This window comes from Myripristis murdjan, chromosome 16 (assembly GCF_902150065.1).
Source record: "Myripristis murdjan chromosome 16, fMyrMur1.1, whole genome shotgun sequence".
Lineage (NCBI taxonomy): Eukaryota > Metazoa > Chordata > Actinopteri > Holocentriformes > Holocentridae > Myripristis > Myripristis murdjan.
The window spans coordinates 6,278,987-6,299,110 of record NC_043995.1 but is presented as its reverse complement, the minus strand read 5'-3'; the positions used below and the strand labels follow the sequence as shown (position 1 = coordinate 6,299,110).

General features: G+C 43.0%; 1 protein-coding gene and 1 long non-coding RNA gene across 2 annotated transcripts in view; one reads left to right on the top strand and one right to left on the bottom strand.

Moving 5' to 3' along the window:
* Positions 1–1,230: 1,230 nt before the first annotated feature.
* On the bottom strand, positions 1,231–2,302 carry LOC115373199 (uncharacterized). Its single transcript, XR_003929511.1, has 2 exons — positions 2,165–2,302; positions 1,231–1,712 (listed from the first exon to the last, which is right to left on the bottom strand). It is a non-coding gene; the product is annotated as an uncharacterized LOC115373199 (long non-coding RNA).
* Positions 2,303–2,362: 60 nt separating this feature from the next.
* The window catches only part of zhx2a (zinc fingers and homeoboxes 2a), a 30,861-nt gene continuing 13,099 nt past the window's right edge, over positions 2,363–20,124 (top strand). Inside the window, exons 1-2 of the mRNA XM_030071467.1 lie at positions 2,363–2,487; positions 19,520–20,091. Coding sequence (XP_029927327.1) covers positions 19,993–20,091 — 99 coding nt within the window. The 5' untranslated portion in view covers positions 2,363–2,487; positions 19,520–19,992. The remainder of the gene's footprint in view (positions 2,488–19,519; positions 20,092–20,124) is intronic.

Here is a 20,124-nt window from a genome sequence, read left to right as displayed (position 1 = left end):
CCATCTATCTGACTCTAGTTTTGCCCGCATTCTTCAGAGGATTACTTCATTAGTAGAACCTGCTTACATTTAATTGGAAGAATTACAGACTAGTGAGATTTATATTGAATTTGATGACTGGTTGAAATGAGTTTTGACTCTGATAACTGCTCGTTTTAATAGTTCATGTTATTAATATCACCTACCATACAGGCAGAGTCCATGCCAAGGTGAAAAGGATATGATACAGTTTTTATACACCCTGTCTAATTGCTCCTCTTTATTGATAAGACTGATGTTTATTTTATCATTCAACACCATTTAAAGCCTAAACCATTTAGCATCACGTCTCCCCAGCCTCAACGCTGACTGATCTTATGGGCAGTTACAGCAACACTGTGCAGATTTGTTTAGGGTAATTACTGCTCAGATACCACGGTTACCTGAATATTAGATTAGGCGTACCTGCCAAGAGAGGTTGATTTGTTACGAACATGAACAGAGAGTGACCTTGGTCTACACTTGCTAAATCACACCACTAACTGACATTCACAGAGTGACATATAGGCCTGTTCCCAGGTAAATTGTTGAGTACAACAAAATGGTATGGTAAAACTCTAAGTGGTGTAAAAATAATCCTGCTCGCCAACTTGCTGTGCCCTGCGAAGGTGAACTGTGACCTTGACTGGCCTCAGCCGTGGAGTGATGATGACGTTTCAGCCCTGACCAGTCTCAGATGAAGAACTTATGGCCTCAGGTAAGGAACCACTCTGTCCTGTCTGACCTCAGATCTGCTGAAAAGGCTGGAGTTTGTGTGGTCCTGACTTGAATAAGTTAATAAGCAACACATTATTTTCCTCCTTTATAAGGGAATAAATTTGGCATGGCATCTAAATTTAATGCGGCCTGGGGGTAAGAGAGAGACCGTCTGTCAACTAAAGAGGCCAGATTCAAGGTGTCAGGAAGCCTCTGTCCTGCTATATATTGAGATACATTTTTCCACACCACCAGTAGGCCTATATCTGTATCCATATATCAGTCAGCTGATATTTGCCTATAACAAATATATTGGTATTGGCGTATATGCTGATGATAGATACGTTTTTTGACAGAACATCATGCAAAACGCGGTGGGTAATCTAGAAATATTTGATCCAATTTTCCATTTTCCTATATCAAGTTATACACACACATGCATATCTATATAGATAGATAGATAGATAGTAGTCAGCAATTAATACAGAACAGTAATGATGTTTACTTAGCTATTTATTTATCATTATTTTCTCAGCGTTCATTTCTAGAATTGGTTGACAATGTATAACCCTGAATATTCTTGAAGAAAGTTATTTGTGTACAAAAGTAGCCTTCTGACCACCTGTGCACCTGTCATATCAGTGCAAAATTGGTGCACAATCCACAAAAAAAAAATGTCTATTTTAATTCCGAATCATTAGATTGGTTGCCATGTCAATAATCGGTGAATTTTTTCCCTCTAAAATCTGTACTGTATCGGTCTGAAAAATCCCATATTAGTCGGCCCCTAGAAAACATCATGAGCACATGGTCCAAGGTCAGAATCAGTTGTTCTAGGTTGGGGCCAGCGGAGGTCACTGTTGCTTGTGAACTGCTGGCCTCTGTGACTTCAGGGCTGGAAACTTGAACGTCTCTGCTGAGCCAAGTTACCTTCGAGGAGCGTCCACGTATGAAGGAGGGCAGGCCGGGGAGAATGGCTGGAGGAGGGTAAGGGAAAAGACAATGAGGTATATAGGTCTCTGTTTTCTCCTCTGCATAGGACAGTTTGCACCTGAGCGAGAGAGCACTGCAGCAACTCCACCTCACCTCCTCCGCACAGAGATAACACAGGCAGAGAGAGAGAGAGAGAGAGAGAGAGAGAGAGAGAGAGAGAGAGAGAGAGAGAGAGAGAGAGAGAGAGAGGAGAGGGGAGGGGGCGGAGGTGGAGGTGGGGCTGGAGGGGGGGAGGCGTGACAGGAAGAACGGGGAGAGGGGCGTGGCTTGATGCTAACACACGCCCCCTCTCACTCTGTGCTCATGTAATATTCAATTAGCTCCGAGCAGGGGGAGCGAGGCAGACATAAACACAGGAACAACTTGACAGCAAGACCGCAGTTCATTCATTTTTTTAAGACCAGAAGGCACTGTTCCTGCGGCAGCCCGCACTCACCCGGAGGCCTGCGCGGGGAGTTGTGCCACTTTCCCCGGGTCTGTCCCTCAACTTTTCCGGGCTGTAACACCATGGACCCGCTATGGACAGACACCGGCGCTCCGGTATGGCATGCAAATACGTACTCTGACGTCGGCGATCATGTGGCTTTTGGCGTAGATCCTCCTTGTGATCGCCAATTTTTTCTTTCCTGTCGTCTGTTGTCTGGTCGGATATTGGTCCGCCTTTTAGAATAATACACAGCGATTTGGCGTGTTTTGTCGGTGAGGAGTCGGTTTGGGATTTACCGCACCACCTGAGCATCGCACCAAAACGGTGGGCAGGTAAGAATTAGAAAAACTCTCCCCCTTGTTGTTGCTTCCCCCCAAAAAACAAGTGTGCTCAAGTTAAAACTGCATGTAGTTGTTTGTTTTTCACCACAGACTGCCTCGGCGTGGCTCGCAAACAGCTACACGCCTCCGTGTCAATATTTTAACTTGTCTGGCCGCATGAACTTTGGTTGCCCCTGTCGTTTCCACCTGCGTCCTGAGACAATGTGCCCGCCAACTTGTTAATTGGACGTTTTCGCCACCAGTGTTTTTGAGTTTCACTTGGATACGTCGCGACCGCGGTGGGAAAAGGCAGAGAGGGAAAACGTCGTGTCTACTTTTCCTCCTCCCCGTGTCGACATAACCAGCAAAACATGGCCGTCCGTTGCCGACATGTTGTTACGTCGATGGCGAGAGGGGGAACATTTGGGAGAGTGTTTTTCTGCGCCCCTCTGTCACATCTAGGATTGACCGGTGGAAATAGCCACAAAACTCCGAGCGACGCCGGTGTACCCGTTCACCTTGAGCGATACGGGGCTTTGTGGACAACTTTTTTAGTCCGACGTTGTTTATAGACTTTGATTTCTGTGACTCTGTGATGTAGGCGTAACGTTACCCCGAGTGACGCCTCCTCCCCTCCGCGGCCACGGCCGCTATGCTGCAGACAGACAGACAGACAGACAGGCAGACAGCACTGTAGCACAAGAGCTGCCTGTCCGACCCGCTGCCTGTTCATTCGTCGCAGTAGGGCCTGTACTGTAGCTGGAACTGCTGTAAAAGTCAGGCGTGGTTCCTCCAGTCCAGAATTGTAACTTTGGTTGTGAGCCCAGTCCCCCCATCCTGCGCTGCCAGGGCGCCTGCATGAGTGCAGCACCGCACTGAAGAGCACACACTTCTGTTTTGAACACGGTGTCTGCTCGAAAATACACAGTCAGGCCGATGAAACGTTGAACTGATTGATAGACTGATTTATTTCACTGCCTTGCATTCATAATGTGACCCAGCCCTCCCACCCGCAGAAGACACTGTTGAGATCAGGCACTTCCACAGATGGGGCAAGCATTAAGCACAACACATGGCACAGCAATGCACACATGATGCATACCCTGAGCAAGCGATTGCACAGCATTTCTTCCAGTTGTTTTGCTTTTCCTCTGTCATTATGGTGAGATAACAGTCAGGCATCGTTTTGGAGATGTTAAAGACATGCCATGAGGGGGAAATACATCAGGTTCTTTTAAGGTCACCGTAAACTCTCCACAGAGTGCAGCAGAGGACATGTGAAGTCGCTCGAGGGAAGTGATATTTCATTAGGCTCTAGCTGTTTGGCATTTGTCAGAGCCACAAAAGCACAAGGACTAAATGACATAAAAGATGCTCAAGCTACCATTTATCACTGACATGTATTGACCTCTAATAGTGTAACGTGATGATGATGATGATGCACAAGGAAAAAAAGTCACTCTCTGACTGGAACCACCTCAGGATGTTGCACAGTAACACTATCTGGACACAATACAGTGTCAGTGTGTGTCAGATCTGTCAGCATGGGCGTAGAGCATAGAGTTCCACTTCATATCTAACTTGGTGTTATGCAAATAATAGAAGGACGTGTGTCTGTTGTGGAGATTGCTGTTATGAGGACTTGCTGTTGGGGGAAAAAAAACAGTATCACACACTATTGTTTAAAGCACATGGGACAGTTACTTAATTCACAAATACAAACACTCTAATTGAGTGTCACCGCTCCTTTAACAGGTAGGAGTGTGATTGGCCCTGCTGTTGTACCTGTTACCCAGAATGCCCCAGGGTATAAACTTGGCTACTGTTACTAAGCCTCACATTCTTAATTTTTCCATGCGAAGAGAAATTTGGCTTGGCTTGTTTTTCTTTCATATGATTGCCACTAATGATCTGCCAGTTTAGAGACACCAATCAAATAATTTGCAATGACAAATGGCTGATTTTGATTGTTGTCTTAGCAGTCAAAGAATACCTACTGTTGATAAAAGCAAAATATCACACACGCGCACCTCTGGTGAAGCAAAGCTTGTCCAGAACAATGTAGGGAAGCTACATGGATATTAATTGTGCAGTACAGTCACCATTTTGGGACTTTGGCTATTAAATTTACTCACCTAATTAACTGCACACTTCTGGAGGAATTGTGAAATTATCAACAACATCATTACTATAATTCAGGTGATTAGGGAAATGTGCAGATGTCACCCCCAGTCATGTTGCTCGTACTATCAGACTAGTGATTTTCCCATCATTAGACTACTACACAGTCATGGTAAGATGCAGAGCACTTTACTACCAAGAGGTTTTACACACATCGACAGTTCAGTGGCTCTATCTACAGTAGATCACTTTGCAAATGTTATTATTGGAAAAGCAGACTCCCAATAATGAACTCTCCCTTAATTCAATTACATATTTGTGCGTTCTTTAACTTCCTGGGATCTCTTTGAATGTCACATCCAAAGGATCCAACTGCACAATGATTCACTGTATTCGTTCGTATAGATGTTTACTGCTGTCATTTGACGGAAACTGAACAAGACTCAGTGTGTCATATCCATTTAAACTGAAAACCACAACGCAAGAGTTGTGATGGCAAACTAACCCCCAAGAATGGAATCAAAAACATGAAGGTCTTCAGCCAATATATGACAGACAATACATGATTATGTCACTTGATTGACAGTGGAGACATAGCTGTCATAAATCCCGCGCTGGCTGTCACTCATCGATCAAATTTCCAATCTTAGGCGCTGTCAGCAAATGTTACCGCCCACTGTTGTTGCTTTGCATTCACCGCTGACACAATCCGCCGCCGTACTCAGTGCAGTGTCGTGTTGTTACACTTGTGTCTTAAGCTCTCAGTATTTGGAAAGCAAGTGGCAGTCCTCTGAATGTGGCAACACTTGCCTGGGGTGAGCAAACCACAGGAGGAGAGTGTAAACCAGTTGGCTATTGATGAAATTCTGTACTGCTGACTGCAGAAATGAGCAAGTTTTCTGACCATCTGAATTTTAAATGTGAGTTTGTAACTAAGCAAATGACAGCATGCTTATTATTCAAACTAGATTGGAAAATTTGTCCAAGCGAATAATAAATAAGACATAACAAGCATTTTATGGACCGTGAATCCAATTTGAATGTTTTTGGCATGGTTTTCTGCCTCAATTATTATGGTGCAAAGAAATAGCTGGTAAAAAAATTTTCAACTTTCCACAGTGGAGTGGCTGGTGGAGCAAAAAATGTTCATTTCAGACCCTGGCAGGTGGGCTTGTTGAAATACTGTTGGAATAAGGAAAATATTTAGGATAATACCACTGTTTCTGTGAGTCATTTAGGTCGCCCCTGTGGTTTACATTATTCCTGATCATGTCGGCATGGTAAAAGACATCAGGGCCTGTTTTATACCTTCAGAAGAACCCATTTGACGCTGCAAATTCTAATGATGTATGAAAAACAACTTCTGATTTAATGCTAAATGATTTTTCAAGACTGCCAGAGTATATTAGCTGTATTCCCTTATTCCAGTCTACCAAATGTTAAAGGTAAAATGAGTGGGATTTTCCTTAAACAAATGTATAGACTCATGCATACATAATCTCTCTCAGTCATCACTTTTGAGCCACTGACAGTGTGTGTTGGAGTGTACATCTGCAGAGATCCTGCCCTGTAACTCTAGTGGGTGTGTAGCTCCCAGCCAATAACAGTGCACAGTGCCACACTGACAGCACGATATCCAATAGGATGAAAAATCGTGAGCACAGACCATGGATAAAAGAATATATAGTGAGGTGAAACGCCAAGTGGACAAAGGTTGAGTCTGTCAATAAATTTTAACTAGGATGGCAATGGAATGTTTTACATTTCATTAAGTCGCCATCCTAGGAAAAAAAAACTCACTGCCAGTGGTAGCTTAGCCAGGGAGGCGAGGCCAACTTTGAATGTTGTGTTTACAAACAAATCCTACTCATTCTGCCTTTAACATATAGTACTCTGCCTACCAAAAACCTTACACTTGATACTAACTGGCTACGCTGACCTGAAAATACCTATTGTGCTTTAAGCTCATTTTATGCTTAGTTGTCATATTTACCTGTAGAGAGAAATCCATGAAATAATTTGTGCTTACTTGTCCCAATTGCTTTGTGGAAGAAAGTAACAGCAGCAAAACAGCAGCAAACTGACTTCAGCACCAGACCAACTGTGAAGTACATGTAGACAAATTTTAATAAAATTAGTTTTAAAAAGGTATTTAAAAGCATTAAATTTCATTGTTTGTCACATATAGAGACCCTGGACATATTTTATAACACAATAATGTTGTGAATCTTAAAAAAAGAGACATTCTGTTTGATTATAACTTAGCTGTTGATGAATCGTGACAGTCATCAGCTGTATGAGGCACAAAACCAGCAATGTATTGATCTTAGTTTCTGGTGTGTTCATCCTCTGCTCACACTGATCCAACTTATTTCAACACACTTTGCAGTCGTTTCTCAGCCAAACCCTTGGTGGGTTTCAAACATGGCTGCTTCAAGTGTGAGTCATTCAATGGGGGAAGGCGCAGTGATGATCTTTTTGATTTCATTCATTTCCAGAAAAAAATTCCAGCACTTCCCAACTACACATTACACTACTACACTCATTAAGAAGCTATACAATGGCTGCCCGTTTTCTTTGTTTGTTGCAACGCTGGCTTCAACAAACATCACCATGACTGATGACTTCAACCCATGAGTCATCCTAGGCCGGAGGATGGCGGATGCTGTCGTCACGGGCCTCACACGCTCAGCTTGGCTCTGTGATGATGTCATTAACGTCTACGCTGTGCTTTGTTCTGGTTTTTCCAGTTCAGGTCTTCTCAGCAGCACTCTGCTGCCCTCCTAGATGTGTTGTTAGGTGACTAAGGCAACCACAGAGATGAGCTCATCACCTGTAGGTGGCACTGAGAGGGGGAGGAGCGTGGTGGAGGGGGACCATGAGGGGGGAGCATAAAATTGAGATTGTGTGAAAGAGAGAGGGTGATATAGTCTGAGAGAGAAGGCAGAGGAAGAGGCAGAATGAGGATGAAATGAGCGCGGGAGACAGAGGGGAGAGAAAATGAGGGGCTGACGCTGAGTGAGAGGCAGATTAAAGGAGCCAGAGAGAAAGCGAGCAACAGTGTGAAAGAGAAGCAAAGAGGAGACGATAGAGTCAGAATGTCTGAGCGTGTGCAAATGAGAAACAAGAGACATCCTGAGAGTGAGGATGCAAAAAAAACTTTTTGTGTGCGAGTGAGGGAGTGTGTTAGCGAGTGTATGACCGTGTCAACACCAGACCCCTTCATTAGTAGTGTATCAGTCAATTCATAAGTAGTGGATTAGTGTATTTTAAAGACATGGCTGCTTCATTGCCGCATTGGTTTTTCCCCCTTGCCTCTTGTGTATTCCTTCATCACAGTTTGTATAGCCCTGTGCTTGTAGAAGCCTGCCTGTATGATTTTATTTGCGCACTTTGTGTGCAACCTGTGGGGGAATAGTGCTGTATATTAGTATATTTCTGGGTGTATGCATATGTATGAGTATGTTACATATATTAGGGTTTGAAAGTGAGTCCGTCCATCAGCCAGATGTCAATGCTAGGTATTCTCTCAATTGTAATGGCCGCTTCATCCTTTTATATGCTGAAAATTTCTTTGACAGCTGTTTGACAGTTGTATTGTCTGGTGAAATTCTGTATATACCAGGCACTGTGGTCACTTGACAAAAAGTTTGTGTCATGCCCTGGTACACAGTGAGTGTGCACCGAGTGTCTGTGTGTCAGTTCAGGTCATCCCGGCCTGCGTTGGCATGTGTTTACTCTTTTTCTACCCATCCCACCGCGTCCTCTATAACTCAGGTTTGTTTGGGAAAGAGGGAGGGAGGGAAAGGCAAGCGCTAACTAAAGGCCTTCTGCTGTTCTGCACCACACCGACCAATCACAGAGCTGAGACACTCCTCCCCCTCCCTGTCGGCTATGAGCCAATCAGGGGAGCCTAGAGACAATCCACAAACCACACCCACTGCAGGAAATGCAGAGATTGACAGGTGGGAAATCTCAGCTCAAGGAGACAGTGTGTGTGTCACCACACACAATAACAAACACAGAAAACAGGACTGAAAAGTCTCTAGGCTTTCTAATTTGGACCCCTTATAGCTAAAACACAGGCTTTTCTCTTTCAACTACACACAAAAGGGATGAATTAATGAATAATTTTCTCTAAGTAATGATTGTCACATTGCAATACAATGTAGCATCATTTGCAGTTATCATGAAACAGCTATTGATGGACTGATATTTTTCAGCAGAGCAGAGCCAGAGTCCCCCTGTATCAGGCAGCAACATGACCCTAACCTCAATTATTATCCTACAGAAATCTTGCATTTCCATTTTCACTGTTCACTGTTTATTTACTGTATAATTGATGTAACCACTGTTTTTCTTATCTTACAGAAAATGACTCATGACCCTGTGAGCCATCATAATAGAGCTTGGCAGTGTCTGAAAAGTTTCTTGAGGGTAGTGGTTGGCTGTTATCCGTATGGCAGGAAAACATGGCATCACATGCCTACCGCTGAAAAGCAAACATTTTTTATATTTAGGATACATTTTGGAGAATTCCAAACATTGAAATGGTTATTACATAAGGCTGAAAGAGGTAATGTAGAGAGAGATAGTAAACACGTCCCATCCCTCCCTGCTGAGGCCCATCGTTTCACCTTATTTGCTCCCAACAAAATTGTGGTGCTGGGTAGGGTGGCCTCTGTGCATGAACTGACAAATCTAAATCCCCTTTTCTCCTAAACCTTTTGTCTATATCGCTGAGCCCCAATTTTAAACACTATGTACTTAGGTGAAAGTAGCCAGGAATCAGCTCTCAATGTCAAATGAACGTAGAGATTTCATTGGGCCTGGTGGATGCCAAATATGTCATAGAGGGGCCATGTGGGTAATAGGGGAAATATTCATGAAGTCCCTATCAGTGAGGGTGTAATGGCGCTCACCTTTGAATATGCCTTTCAGTTTAGACATGCTGATAGAGAAAAATAATTGTCAGGGTGAACAGATAGAGAATAAGTGCGTGCCATAAACCCATACAGATGCTGTTTTTCTTTCCCTTAAGCACAAATTAAGTCAAACACTGGTGCGCTGCTGTCGTGACACTGAACGACCCCTGCTTGGTTACACACATACATGCACGCTTACTTTCTGTTGGTTACCTTGTTACCATAGTAACAACTACCAGCCCGCACAGTTGGTGACGTTTGGATATTTTTATAGCTTGCCCTGTGTGTGTGTGTGTGTGTGTGTGTGTGTGTGTGTGTGTGTGTGTGTGTGTGTGTGTGTGTGTGTGTGTGTGTGTGTGTGTGTGTGTGTGTGTGCGCCTGCCTCTGCCTGCCTGCCTGCCTGCCTGTGTGCATCTGTGTGTGTGTGTGTGTTGGTCAAGTAAACCAGAATATTTGGAAGGCTGGCAGGTTGATTGAATGCAACATGGCCTGTGTGGACAAATTCCCACCCTGCATACTGTACACTGCAAAGTCCATTACAAAGTCTGAATAAGGTCAAGGCAAAGGTGATCAATCTAGTTTGTTGGAACTTCAGTGAGGAAGTTTGACAACTTCGACAAATGGTGATTGATTTTTGATGTTGCAAAAACTCTCTGGAGTCTTTGCAACTTCTGCTGGACAGTCGGACCTGCTTTCCTGTTCTTCATGCATCATTTCCTGGTGTGGTGAAATATCAGTCTTCATTTTTAATCCACTTTTTGTGCAAATTTTTTAAATCCACTTTAGCTGCAAAATTAACGCTGGCCTGTTGCTATGCAGACGGTATCAAGCAGTCTAACACAGTGCAGCGCTTTGCTTTGCTCTAGAGGAGCCTGTTGATGAGATTTAAATTAATTCTGAAACGGTCCAAAATTTAGCCTCCGCCCTCTCTCTCTCTGTCTCTCTCTCTCTCTGTCTCTTTCTCTCTCTCTCTCTCTCTCTAACATGCACATGGGACACACCATATTAACAGCCTCTCTGCCCCAACACAATTCAAACACACACAAACACACGTGTTGTCCTCCAGATCACTGCAGTGGCTGACTTGTGGAACAGGCAATACTCAAAAGACAGGCACACACAGAGAAACACACACCCACACAGCAATGCTGCATATGTCTGTGATTTAAATACAACGTGTGGACGTGTGGAGTTTCAGTGTCTCTCAGTTGCTGTGACAGCACTGTCCATAACTGTAGTTGCGGAGTACCAAAAGTTGTGTTTGTTGGTAGTAGTGTTGGTTTTTGTTTTGTTGTTGACGTTGTTGTTGTGTTGTTGACGTTGGCGTTGTTGCCGGTGCTGACGGTGATAGTGCACCTGTACACTATTGCTGCTCTCGATGTGTGGCAGGGCTTTGCAATTAATTGAAATCGTATCGAAATCACAACATGGGTAAGTGCAATATCCAAATCACAGCAGCTGCAGTGCTTTGATAAAAGTTAAATAGAACAGAATTTCATTATAAATAAAATATTGTGGAGCCACAGAGATACCCTGGCCTACAGATCATAGACATAAAAAACACGATGGTGCAGACCCCAGCAACAATCATCATTTTTCTATTTTTTTTTTTTTTTCAGTTAAAATGAAAATCGCAATGCAAAAATGGTCAGTGTTTGTGATCACTAATATCACAAATATTATCACAACTGCAATATCTGACAAAAACACAGTATGAGTTATTTATTTATTTATTTATTATTTTTTACTATTTACTTTTTTAACCATATTGTGCAGCCCTAATGTCATTGTTTAAAAGCTACTTTTTTTTTTAACAGTACTTTTTTTTTTTTTTTGCTATAGATAGACACAGGCCATCCAGGGAGATGAGTCCAGTCTGTGTTAATGCTTGTTAGCACAGAGAAGGTGTCTGTTAACAGCAGAAAAGCCAAACGCGGCAGGCGTATTGGACTTGGCAAAAATCATGACCAGCTACATAAAATTAAATAAAGACAAGTGAGGAGTTGCTGACAATCAAAAATGTGTCATTCTGATAGGAATTCCCTCTCAGCTTACATGCGTGCTTACATGCGTGCAAACTTGCACACACACACACTCACACACGTGAATGATTTGGTCTGTAAAAGTGTAGCATACACTCTCCTCCTATTTTCACTCACAATAGATCTGCAGCCCCTTGACGTACACATGATACTGTTGCCATAGTGACCAACCTGTTACAGACCTGAAATAAAGTTGTATTTACTTGAAAATTGCTTAAAAAAAACTAAATGTAGACATTTTTGGCTCAGGGTCAGATTTGGTCTGTATAAAATTTATATGTTTTTTAACAACATATCTGCAAGCAAATGCTATATCTCACCATTCGTACGTCAGAAGAAAGGCCTACTCCACTGTGGTTTGGCTTATGAATAATTATCTCAGCCAGCTTAAAGATAGAAATTCTTTTTTGTGGCAGAATGCTGTCAGCTTCATTAGAAATTAATAAACATAAATACAGCTTTCCACAACTTTTATAAAATTAGTCAAAATTAGTCATTATTTTGTTATTCATTATGTTATGTGAATCTTAAAACTGGTGCACAATAGAGGATTTTCTAATCTTAACCAATTCTAGCAATGTGGGAGACAGACATAACAACAGATTTAACAGATTTTTAACATTTAAATTGTTAGAGCACACACACCAGAAGACAGCCGTATATATTAAACAATTTCAGAGTGGCCGTTGCTGGGACCTGGAATCTCACACACAGGACTTCACATGACATGACTTCATATGGTCTATTTTCTGATACTGGCTCTACAAAACTGTTTATTTCTCTCAACCGCATGCAAATCTCAATCGCATGAGACAGCACTCGCACTGTTGCCATAATTCCATGAGCTCGTCCTGCTTTTCTACTGTCCGTCTCATTTGGGAAATGCCAGCCCTGGCCTGTCGGTGACTCTTCCTGGTTTATATCTATGGTCAGTTCACTCTGATTGACTGTTGGAGGTTAACAGTTCCGATCGCTGAGACTCCAATCCAGTCAGTAACATTAAGGTCCTGTCTGTAAACCCCTCACTCTACAAGATCATTTTGGCAGATAATCGGCTCAGACCAACCTCGAATCAGGAATGCTCCTCAGACTTGATGGCCGAATCAGACCCAGAATCTGCCTGATTGTCCTGTACTATGGGGCCAACTTTAGCAGTAAAAAGCCATGCTGAATGGTTGTCTTTGATTAAGTGCCCTATGCCTGGCTCACTGAAAGCACACTCTGATCTATAATTTTTCCCCCCCTCTACATTTAGAGATGACGTTAGTGGTACCCAGAAATAGGGACTGAGCAGAAAGTCGTCTTCTTCCTCGTCTAGGTCTGCACTGTTGTGATGTGATCGTTTGTTCAGTGTCATCTTCCTCTCATTGCCATTTTGACAGATTTCCTTCCTTGTGCCAATGTATTTCTGGTTTATATATTATTTTATCCATCTGTCTTTATAAATTCGACTGGATCAGTAGTATGGAGGACTAACATTGATCTCTTTGTATTCTCTATAGTATGCATGCCATTGTGGAGCCTAAACTAATTACTGGCCGCTGATAAATGTATTTGCTGCCTGCCAGTATTAAGCCTAACTCTCTCAGAACGATGGCTCCAGTGATATAATGCACCAATCAGACAGACAGCCAGACAACAGGCAAGTACAGACAGACAGGCAGGCTGCCTGCTGCCAGGAGACTTCATACAAGTTTAATGAGCATGCAGACAGTAGGGAGTTTTTGGCTCCAGCACAGAGCTCAGTCTCCAGACAGAAGCTAACTGGCTGAAGAGGTTACATGCATGTATGTGGATGTTAAGTCACACCAGAGAGATGAAGTGAAATTAAGTTATGTAACAACTCACAGGACTGACATGGGATCAGCAGTGTGAAGCATAAGTTTACTTTGAGGGCATGGTGCTTGCTTTCACATCCACTGTGCTGTGATATGTGAAGGCAAATGGTTGAGTAGTCCCCACCCCACCAAAAAAAAAAAAAAACTTGTCCCAAGGTCATGAAACTTGGCCCTTTGTCCCTGACACTTGATCCTATTCAGTTAATCACTGGGAGCTCCATTATGAGGTCGTCTTGTCTGTTTAATTTAAAGCTGCATCATAGACATGCGTGAAGAGCAGGCTGTCTCTTAGATTACAGAGAATTAGGATTCGAGGAAGTAAGCATCCATGGGAAAGTTTGAATGCTTCACAAATCTGGCATAAGACTGGTGAATGAAATTGTATTGGATAACTCATGGGCGTCACGCTGCTCTTTTCCATGACCGCACTGTGTGCTGTGTGTGTGATGTAGCCAGTCAACGCGGCACAGGCACGGCCCCTCCTGTGCTTCTGCTGTGTCTCAGTGACTCCTCAGTGTCCACTACCACCGACACAGGCCTTTCCCTTTCTAATGCCTCAGCCAGTCTAGCAACACCAGTTACATCAACTTCAAGTCTGTTAGCGGTTTAGTCTGCAGTTCACCTTCCACTGCAACTCAGTTAAAATGCAAATGTATGCATGATGTCATCTAGTGACTTGTAGTTAAACAGACACATGGCAATTTCCTAATGTTGATTTAAAGACTTGGTAAACCCCGAGCTCAGATCTCTGTAAATCGTGACCTCTAATGGTGACAAGTACGGTGCCTGCTGTTTGGTGGCAGGTGATGTCAGCACCAGCCTCCGCTGGTCACTGTTGCTGCAGCAGCCACTGTGAGGAGCCTGTGTTCCTGTCACATCCTGCTCGCTTCCCCCACACAGCAGCAGCACTTGGGCTCAGTAACCAGTATGTTATTTGTTAAACTGTGCATACATGGCGCTCAAGGTAGATCCTTTTTTTTGCTCCCCGAATACTGAATAAGGGCTTGCCTGGGTGTTGATGCAGATGTAGTTCTCGTGTCAGATATCGGACTGATGTTACTGATCCGCTGACTGATACGTGATAGTTGCCATAGCAAGTGGCACTCCTACACCTGTTTGTATGTGAGGCCACTTAACCTACAGTTCAAATAAACGTCTTTGGAATACATTTAAATTTAATGCATTTTTGTATAGTTTCGCTTTTTAATAAGACACTATATAGGTTCGTTGCATTATCTGGTAACCTTGCACATAGTAGCAACAACAATTACAGTAATAATGATTATGATGATGATGAAAATGATAATAATAATGATAATAATAATAATCATGAAAATGAGTGAAAGTGAAAAAAGTGAATTGGTGCATTCCTATGTTGCATATTTTTTTATGTTTTTTTTTTTTGTTTGTTTTTTTGTTTTTTTGGGCTGGCTGGCTGGCTGCGTTGAGTTGTAGTCAGTCATGACCACAACCCTGCTAGCTCCTCCTTAAAGTTCCTGGAAATCAAATTTTTGTATCACCTCTGAGCAGGGACTAAATCTGGTTTCAGGAACCTACCCTGAAACTGTGTCGATGCCTGTGGACACACATGCGGAAGAAATCCGGTTCACGGCATGCCTCGGTAAGTTCTTGCTGTCAAAAAAAGTCCATAAGTGACATCGCCTGGCACCAAAGACAGGGCACCCTACTTTTTACCATTTGATGTCCAGCTTCACACACATTTAGACTCGGGGGTTAGCTGCTCTTTGAATGGAATTGTCCATTTTGTGCATTCTAGCTGGAGGTGCAAAAGGCTCGCTACAGCACGATGCTTACCCTCCTGCTCTCTGCTCATCCTGCTCAGCCTCATCCAGCCCCTGTTTCTGTTAGTGCATCCAAAAAATTCCCTTTGTAGGTGTGCCAACAGTGAGGCAGCAGTAGTGCAGCACGTCATATGAAAAGGCACTTCTTTGACAGACATGTATCTGCAACTTTTGCAGACACAGAGAGAGCGTGAACGTGTGTGAGTGTGTGTGTGTGTGTGTGTGTGTGTGTATGTACTATACCACCATATTTACTCTATGGCGTCTGAGTGCTTTAAAGGTTTAATTTTAATCCTCACACAGGGTTTGCAGGCTAGCCAGGCAACTCTCTGTTACCCCTCCTGCTCCCAGACAAATCCGAGCTATGCGCTATTCACGACTACCTGTGATAATACCGTTTTCTCTCCCTGTGACTGCTTCTTGACCTTCATCGCTGACAGTCACTGAGTAAAAAAGACTTAAGAACCACGGCACCACTCTAAGCAGCCTGTAGGGATGGTGTGACTTTTTTTTTTTAACACAGTCTGTCAGCTATTTGTAAGAGTCCCATTTTCCTGACAGTTTCTGTCACTCCTCCAGCCTGGAGTTTCTAATATAAGTGTGTCTTGATCACAGTTGGACCCAATGTAGTCACACATGCAGTTGGGTCGTCCACTGTGGAGATATACATATATAATCTGTATATAGTGACACTGATGCAGCAGCTACTTGACTACAGCACTACGTTCACAGTTGCCATAGCGACGCCATGGTAATGAGTCTGCATTCTAATGATGCCTCAGTGGGTTGTTTAAGGAGCTGAGATATATTGGGACAATCAGGAGCCGAGCTAATGATGGCCTTTAATGCCTCAAAAGGTGGCGTGAGTTGGCACATCATGGCTGTTGCTGACGTCCACCTTTTTCTCCTTGATTTTGCGAAATCTCTGCTTTATTAGAAAGTATCCCTCCTGTCCCACTGGACTGACACAACACCCTGAAGTCTCACTTTTCACACGCTTGCTGAGCTGCTGCGGCTGCTGAACTGTTGCCCCACCCTTTTGCAGTGTCTAATATTGTAGTCAGCGGCATATTGTAATGCATTCTTGAGTGTGTAGCGCTTGGCACAAAACGATTCATGTGAGCATACTGTTGGATAGCATAATAGAGCTTCATTGTTTGGTGAGATTAGCCCAGCATCTTCTTTCAGTATTTACCCATAAACAACACATTATATTTACATAGCATTGCAGAAAAAGAGTTCCCCCTTGTTCCCCTTGGTGGCTTGGAATAGCCTGTTGGTTTTATAGAGGCTCATTATGTCTTGATAGAAGAGCACTGCTACTGCATAGACTCATTTAATTTTTCTCTCTTTAGAATTTGAGTGTGAAGCTTCTGCATGAGGCTAGCAGAATGTGAATAGAACCTTTTTTTCTGTTAGCTTTTCTCTCCCTTCATTAGATTATTACCCTGGGAAAGTTTAGATTTTGCTCCACACATACTCTTCAGCTCTGTGAAATTAGCTTCTTTGTAGTCATGTGGCCTAGGTGTCTTTTCATTGAACCCAGGTGGAGCTTCTCTTGGCTTTAAAGTTACTTACTAAAGGCAGTAGCAGTTTGCAGTGAAATATTAATGACAGTCCTCCACATTAGAAAAAAGTCAATTTTTTTTTCATCAACATAGTGCTAGTTAATGTGAGTCATTAAGGAAGATTCAGTATTTGTCGGTACTGTGATCAGTAAATAAAATGGATGATTTACTCACAATATACATCCTGTGCATGCATTTTTGTAGCTTTCACATACAATAACTGATAAAGTTTAGTTAATACCTCATGCAACAGACAAAAAAAAAAAAAAAAAAAAACTATACAGTAAATACATGAGCCATTTCAACACCCCTGAGAGTATTTTCATATCCTCTCCCACTCACTCCATATCTCTTTCATTGCATTTTCCCCCTCTGTCCCTTGATTATACCTCCCCTTTTTCTGGTCATTTTAAAATAGTGTATAAGTTCACAAAGCACCAGGGATGACCCTTCTCCCTGATATTGCTTTGCGCCCCCTTTTGCTCTGAGAATAACCTCAGTTTGTTGGGCACAGACTCCACAAGATGTAGGAAGTATTCCACAGGGATGCTGGCACTTGCTGACTCCAGTGCTTCCCATAATGGGGTTAAGTTGGCTGAAGTTGGATATCTACTCAGAATACCTTAGTCAGTCTCATTCTACAGATGTTCAGGTGGTTTGAGGTCTGGTGACTGAGCAGGCCACTGCATAAAGCCATGTTCATTGTTTGTGGAATCATTTCTAGACACTCTGAGCCTTGTGGCACAGGGTTTTACCCTGCTGACTAAAATCCATTTGCAGATACATGCAGGGATGCACTGATTGGCTATGGTCAGGTATCCTGTGGTATTTAAGCATCACTCCACTCATAACAACGGACCAGTGTGTCATTTAAAACGCTGCACACCACCCAACCACCACCAGCAGCAGCCCCCAGTGGTAACATGTGGCATGATGGATGCATGGCCTCGCGGTTTGCTGTGTACCCTGGTCCTCCCACCAGCATGAAACGGCAGAAAGCGGGTTTTATCAGACCAGGCAGTGGTTTTCCAAACCTGCCCATCGTCTAGTCTCTTCATTCTTTAGCCAACTGCAACCGTGGTCTCTTGTCTTTTGCTAATTATGTAAAGCTTATCAGCTTCCACATGTCGTTCATGTCAAGGTGCAGCAAGTTGTGCATTCTGTTAGTGCAGTCACTGGTCTGTCACTTGACTAACAGTAGACCGTCTGTTGCTCTGAACAATTTGTCAGCCTCCTTTAACCTCTTATAAGTTTTCATGCCCTGGCTTGTCTTGGTTGGACTCTTCCAGTCACACATGGGACATTTTGTTGATCTTGAAAAATCCAGCAGTGTTTCAGTTTTTAGGCCTGGCAGCTAGTATCATACCCTGTTTAAAACCACTTACATCTTCTTTTCTTGCCCATTCTCCCTCACATACACAACACATGCCCAAATGCCATAATGAGCTGTTAATGCAGCCTCCCCGCAATCTACACTGATTGAAGTGGATTTAATAGGTGAATTATTCTGCATAATGTAGTATTATCAAAATTGTATCCTTTTTGCGACTTGGTTTTAGGTAATGATCATGTAAGTGATTTGGCATCTCACTAGCAAAGAAGCAAAGTTTTATTCTTTTCATGCTCCTAAATTACCAGAGATCTGCTGTAGATGTAAGACCATAATGTGCAAAATTGATATTGAAAGACTGTTAATGAGTTTAAGCAAATGTTTATAATCCTCAAAGGGAAATTTCAAGGCAACCCACACAAGCACAGTTCACAAGAGAAATTAATACAGTATGAGAGATGTTTGAAGGTTTTCAAACGCTGCAAACAAAAAGGTCACCTAGAAGTTATAGAAAATGATTCCAGCAAATGTGAAAGAGACAAATGGGCTGGCATCAGAAATGTGTCCATTTACAGCACTTTCATTAGGTACCCATTTCATACACTGGGTAATGAATATGTCCGTAATCAAAATGGAGGTATGCCTAAATGGTAGTGAATGTACATAAAAATCTGTGCCAAAAGTAAGGCCTTTAAGTTAGGCTATAACCCAAAATAATAAAAATAGACAAAGTCACAAATAAGCATGTCATGGAGATTAATCAGCTGCTGCGTCTCCTTCTCTGACCCTGTAATCACATTCAGAAGCCTTAAGCTAAGCCCTGTGTGACAGCCCAGTTACTTCTGCTCATAGGGGCAAAGTTTTGAATCCTACAACTAGAGCACCATTATAAGCAACAGAACACAAATACCAGGCTACGATTTAAAACCTTTTTGTGGAATATATGACACATTTGGCCTACTTACTGTGGATTTTGTTTTATATCATTGTTTTGTTACACATTGCTGACTGTATGGAGCTGGGTTTACATATGCACATCAATTATTTTGATTCATTAATTCCACATTTCCTGTAGCCATGCCTCCATGGACAGAGGCAATGAGATGTGAAGGTTCTTTTTTGTGTTGTAATTTTCATAGTACATAGTGTAGTACCAAATACTAGAGAAATGTATTCTCGAAGGGTGATGAAACCCTAAACCTTTTATTGAAGACATTGTTGCACTGACATCTGTGTGTCAAAAGTGTAAGTTGTAGGACTGCTAAATGTGGCACAGTTACATCACTGTAGCAAGTTTACATTTCCAACCACTAGATGTTAGCAAAAACTAGATTATCTGCCTGTGTTTCATGCACCTTTAATGTGAGTGCAGATTATTTATATAAATTGGTCCTTATTGATTCCTCTTCCCCATCCAGGTGGTGTCCTGTCATGCGGTTCCAAGAGGTCAGCCTCCACTGGAGCTGACACAGTCAGCCAGCCCAGCCAACACTACAGCAGTCCTATCTCTACCTGATCTTCACCTTCCACTGCCCTACTCTCTGCCCAGTAATCCTGCCCCACGGGAAGACGTGCCTCTGCAGCATCTGTGTTCCAGGCTCCTTATTCACATTCTAGTCCTTGGCACCTCCCCCAAGATAGGTCCTCCTTCTCCATCCCAGACCTGTCTACAATTCTTTAATACCCTACACTCTACCCAGGCTCTGCTCCCTGGACCCTTCCTCTAGCTGTAGGCCCTGGCACAAACTCCTCTCCCCCGAGCATCTCTAAACCCACTAGCCTTGGCCAAAAGATTGCCCAAAGCCACAGCCCTGGTAACGAGCATCCCTGGCCGAACACAAGGACCTAATCGAGGCAGTTGTCCATCAGATAGATCCAGGGTGTGGCAACAATGTCTAGCCGACGGAAAGCCTCCACTCCTTGTATGATCCGCCCAGAACAAGCCCTGGTGGAGCTGGATGAGGAAGCAGAGGAGTCCCAGGACGTGGAGGTACATTACTTTGGATTCAGTTTCACAAATTTG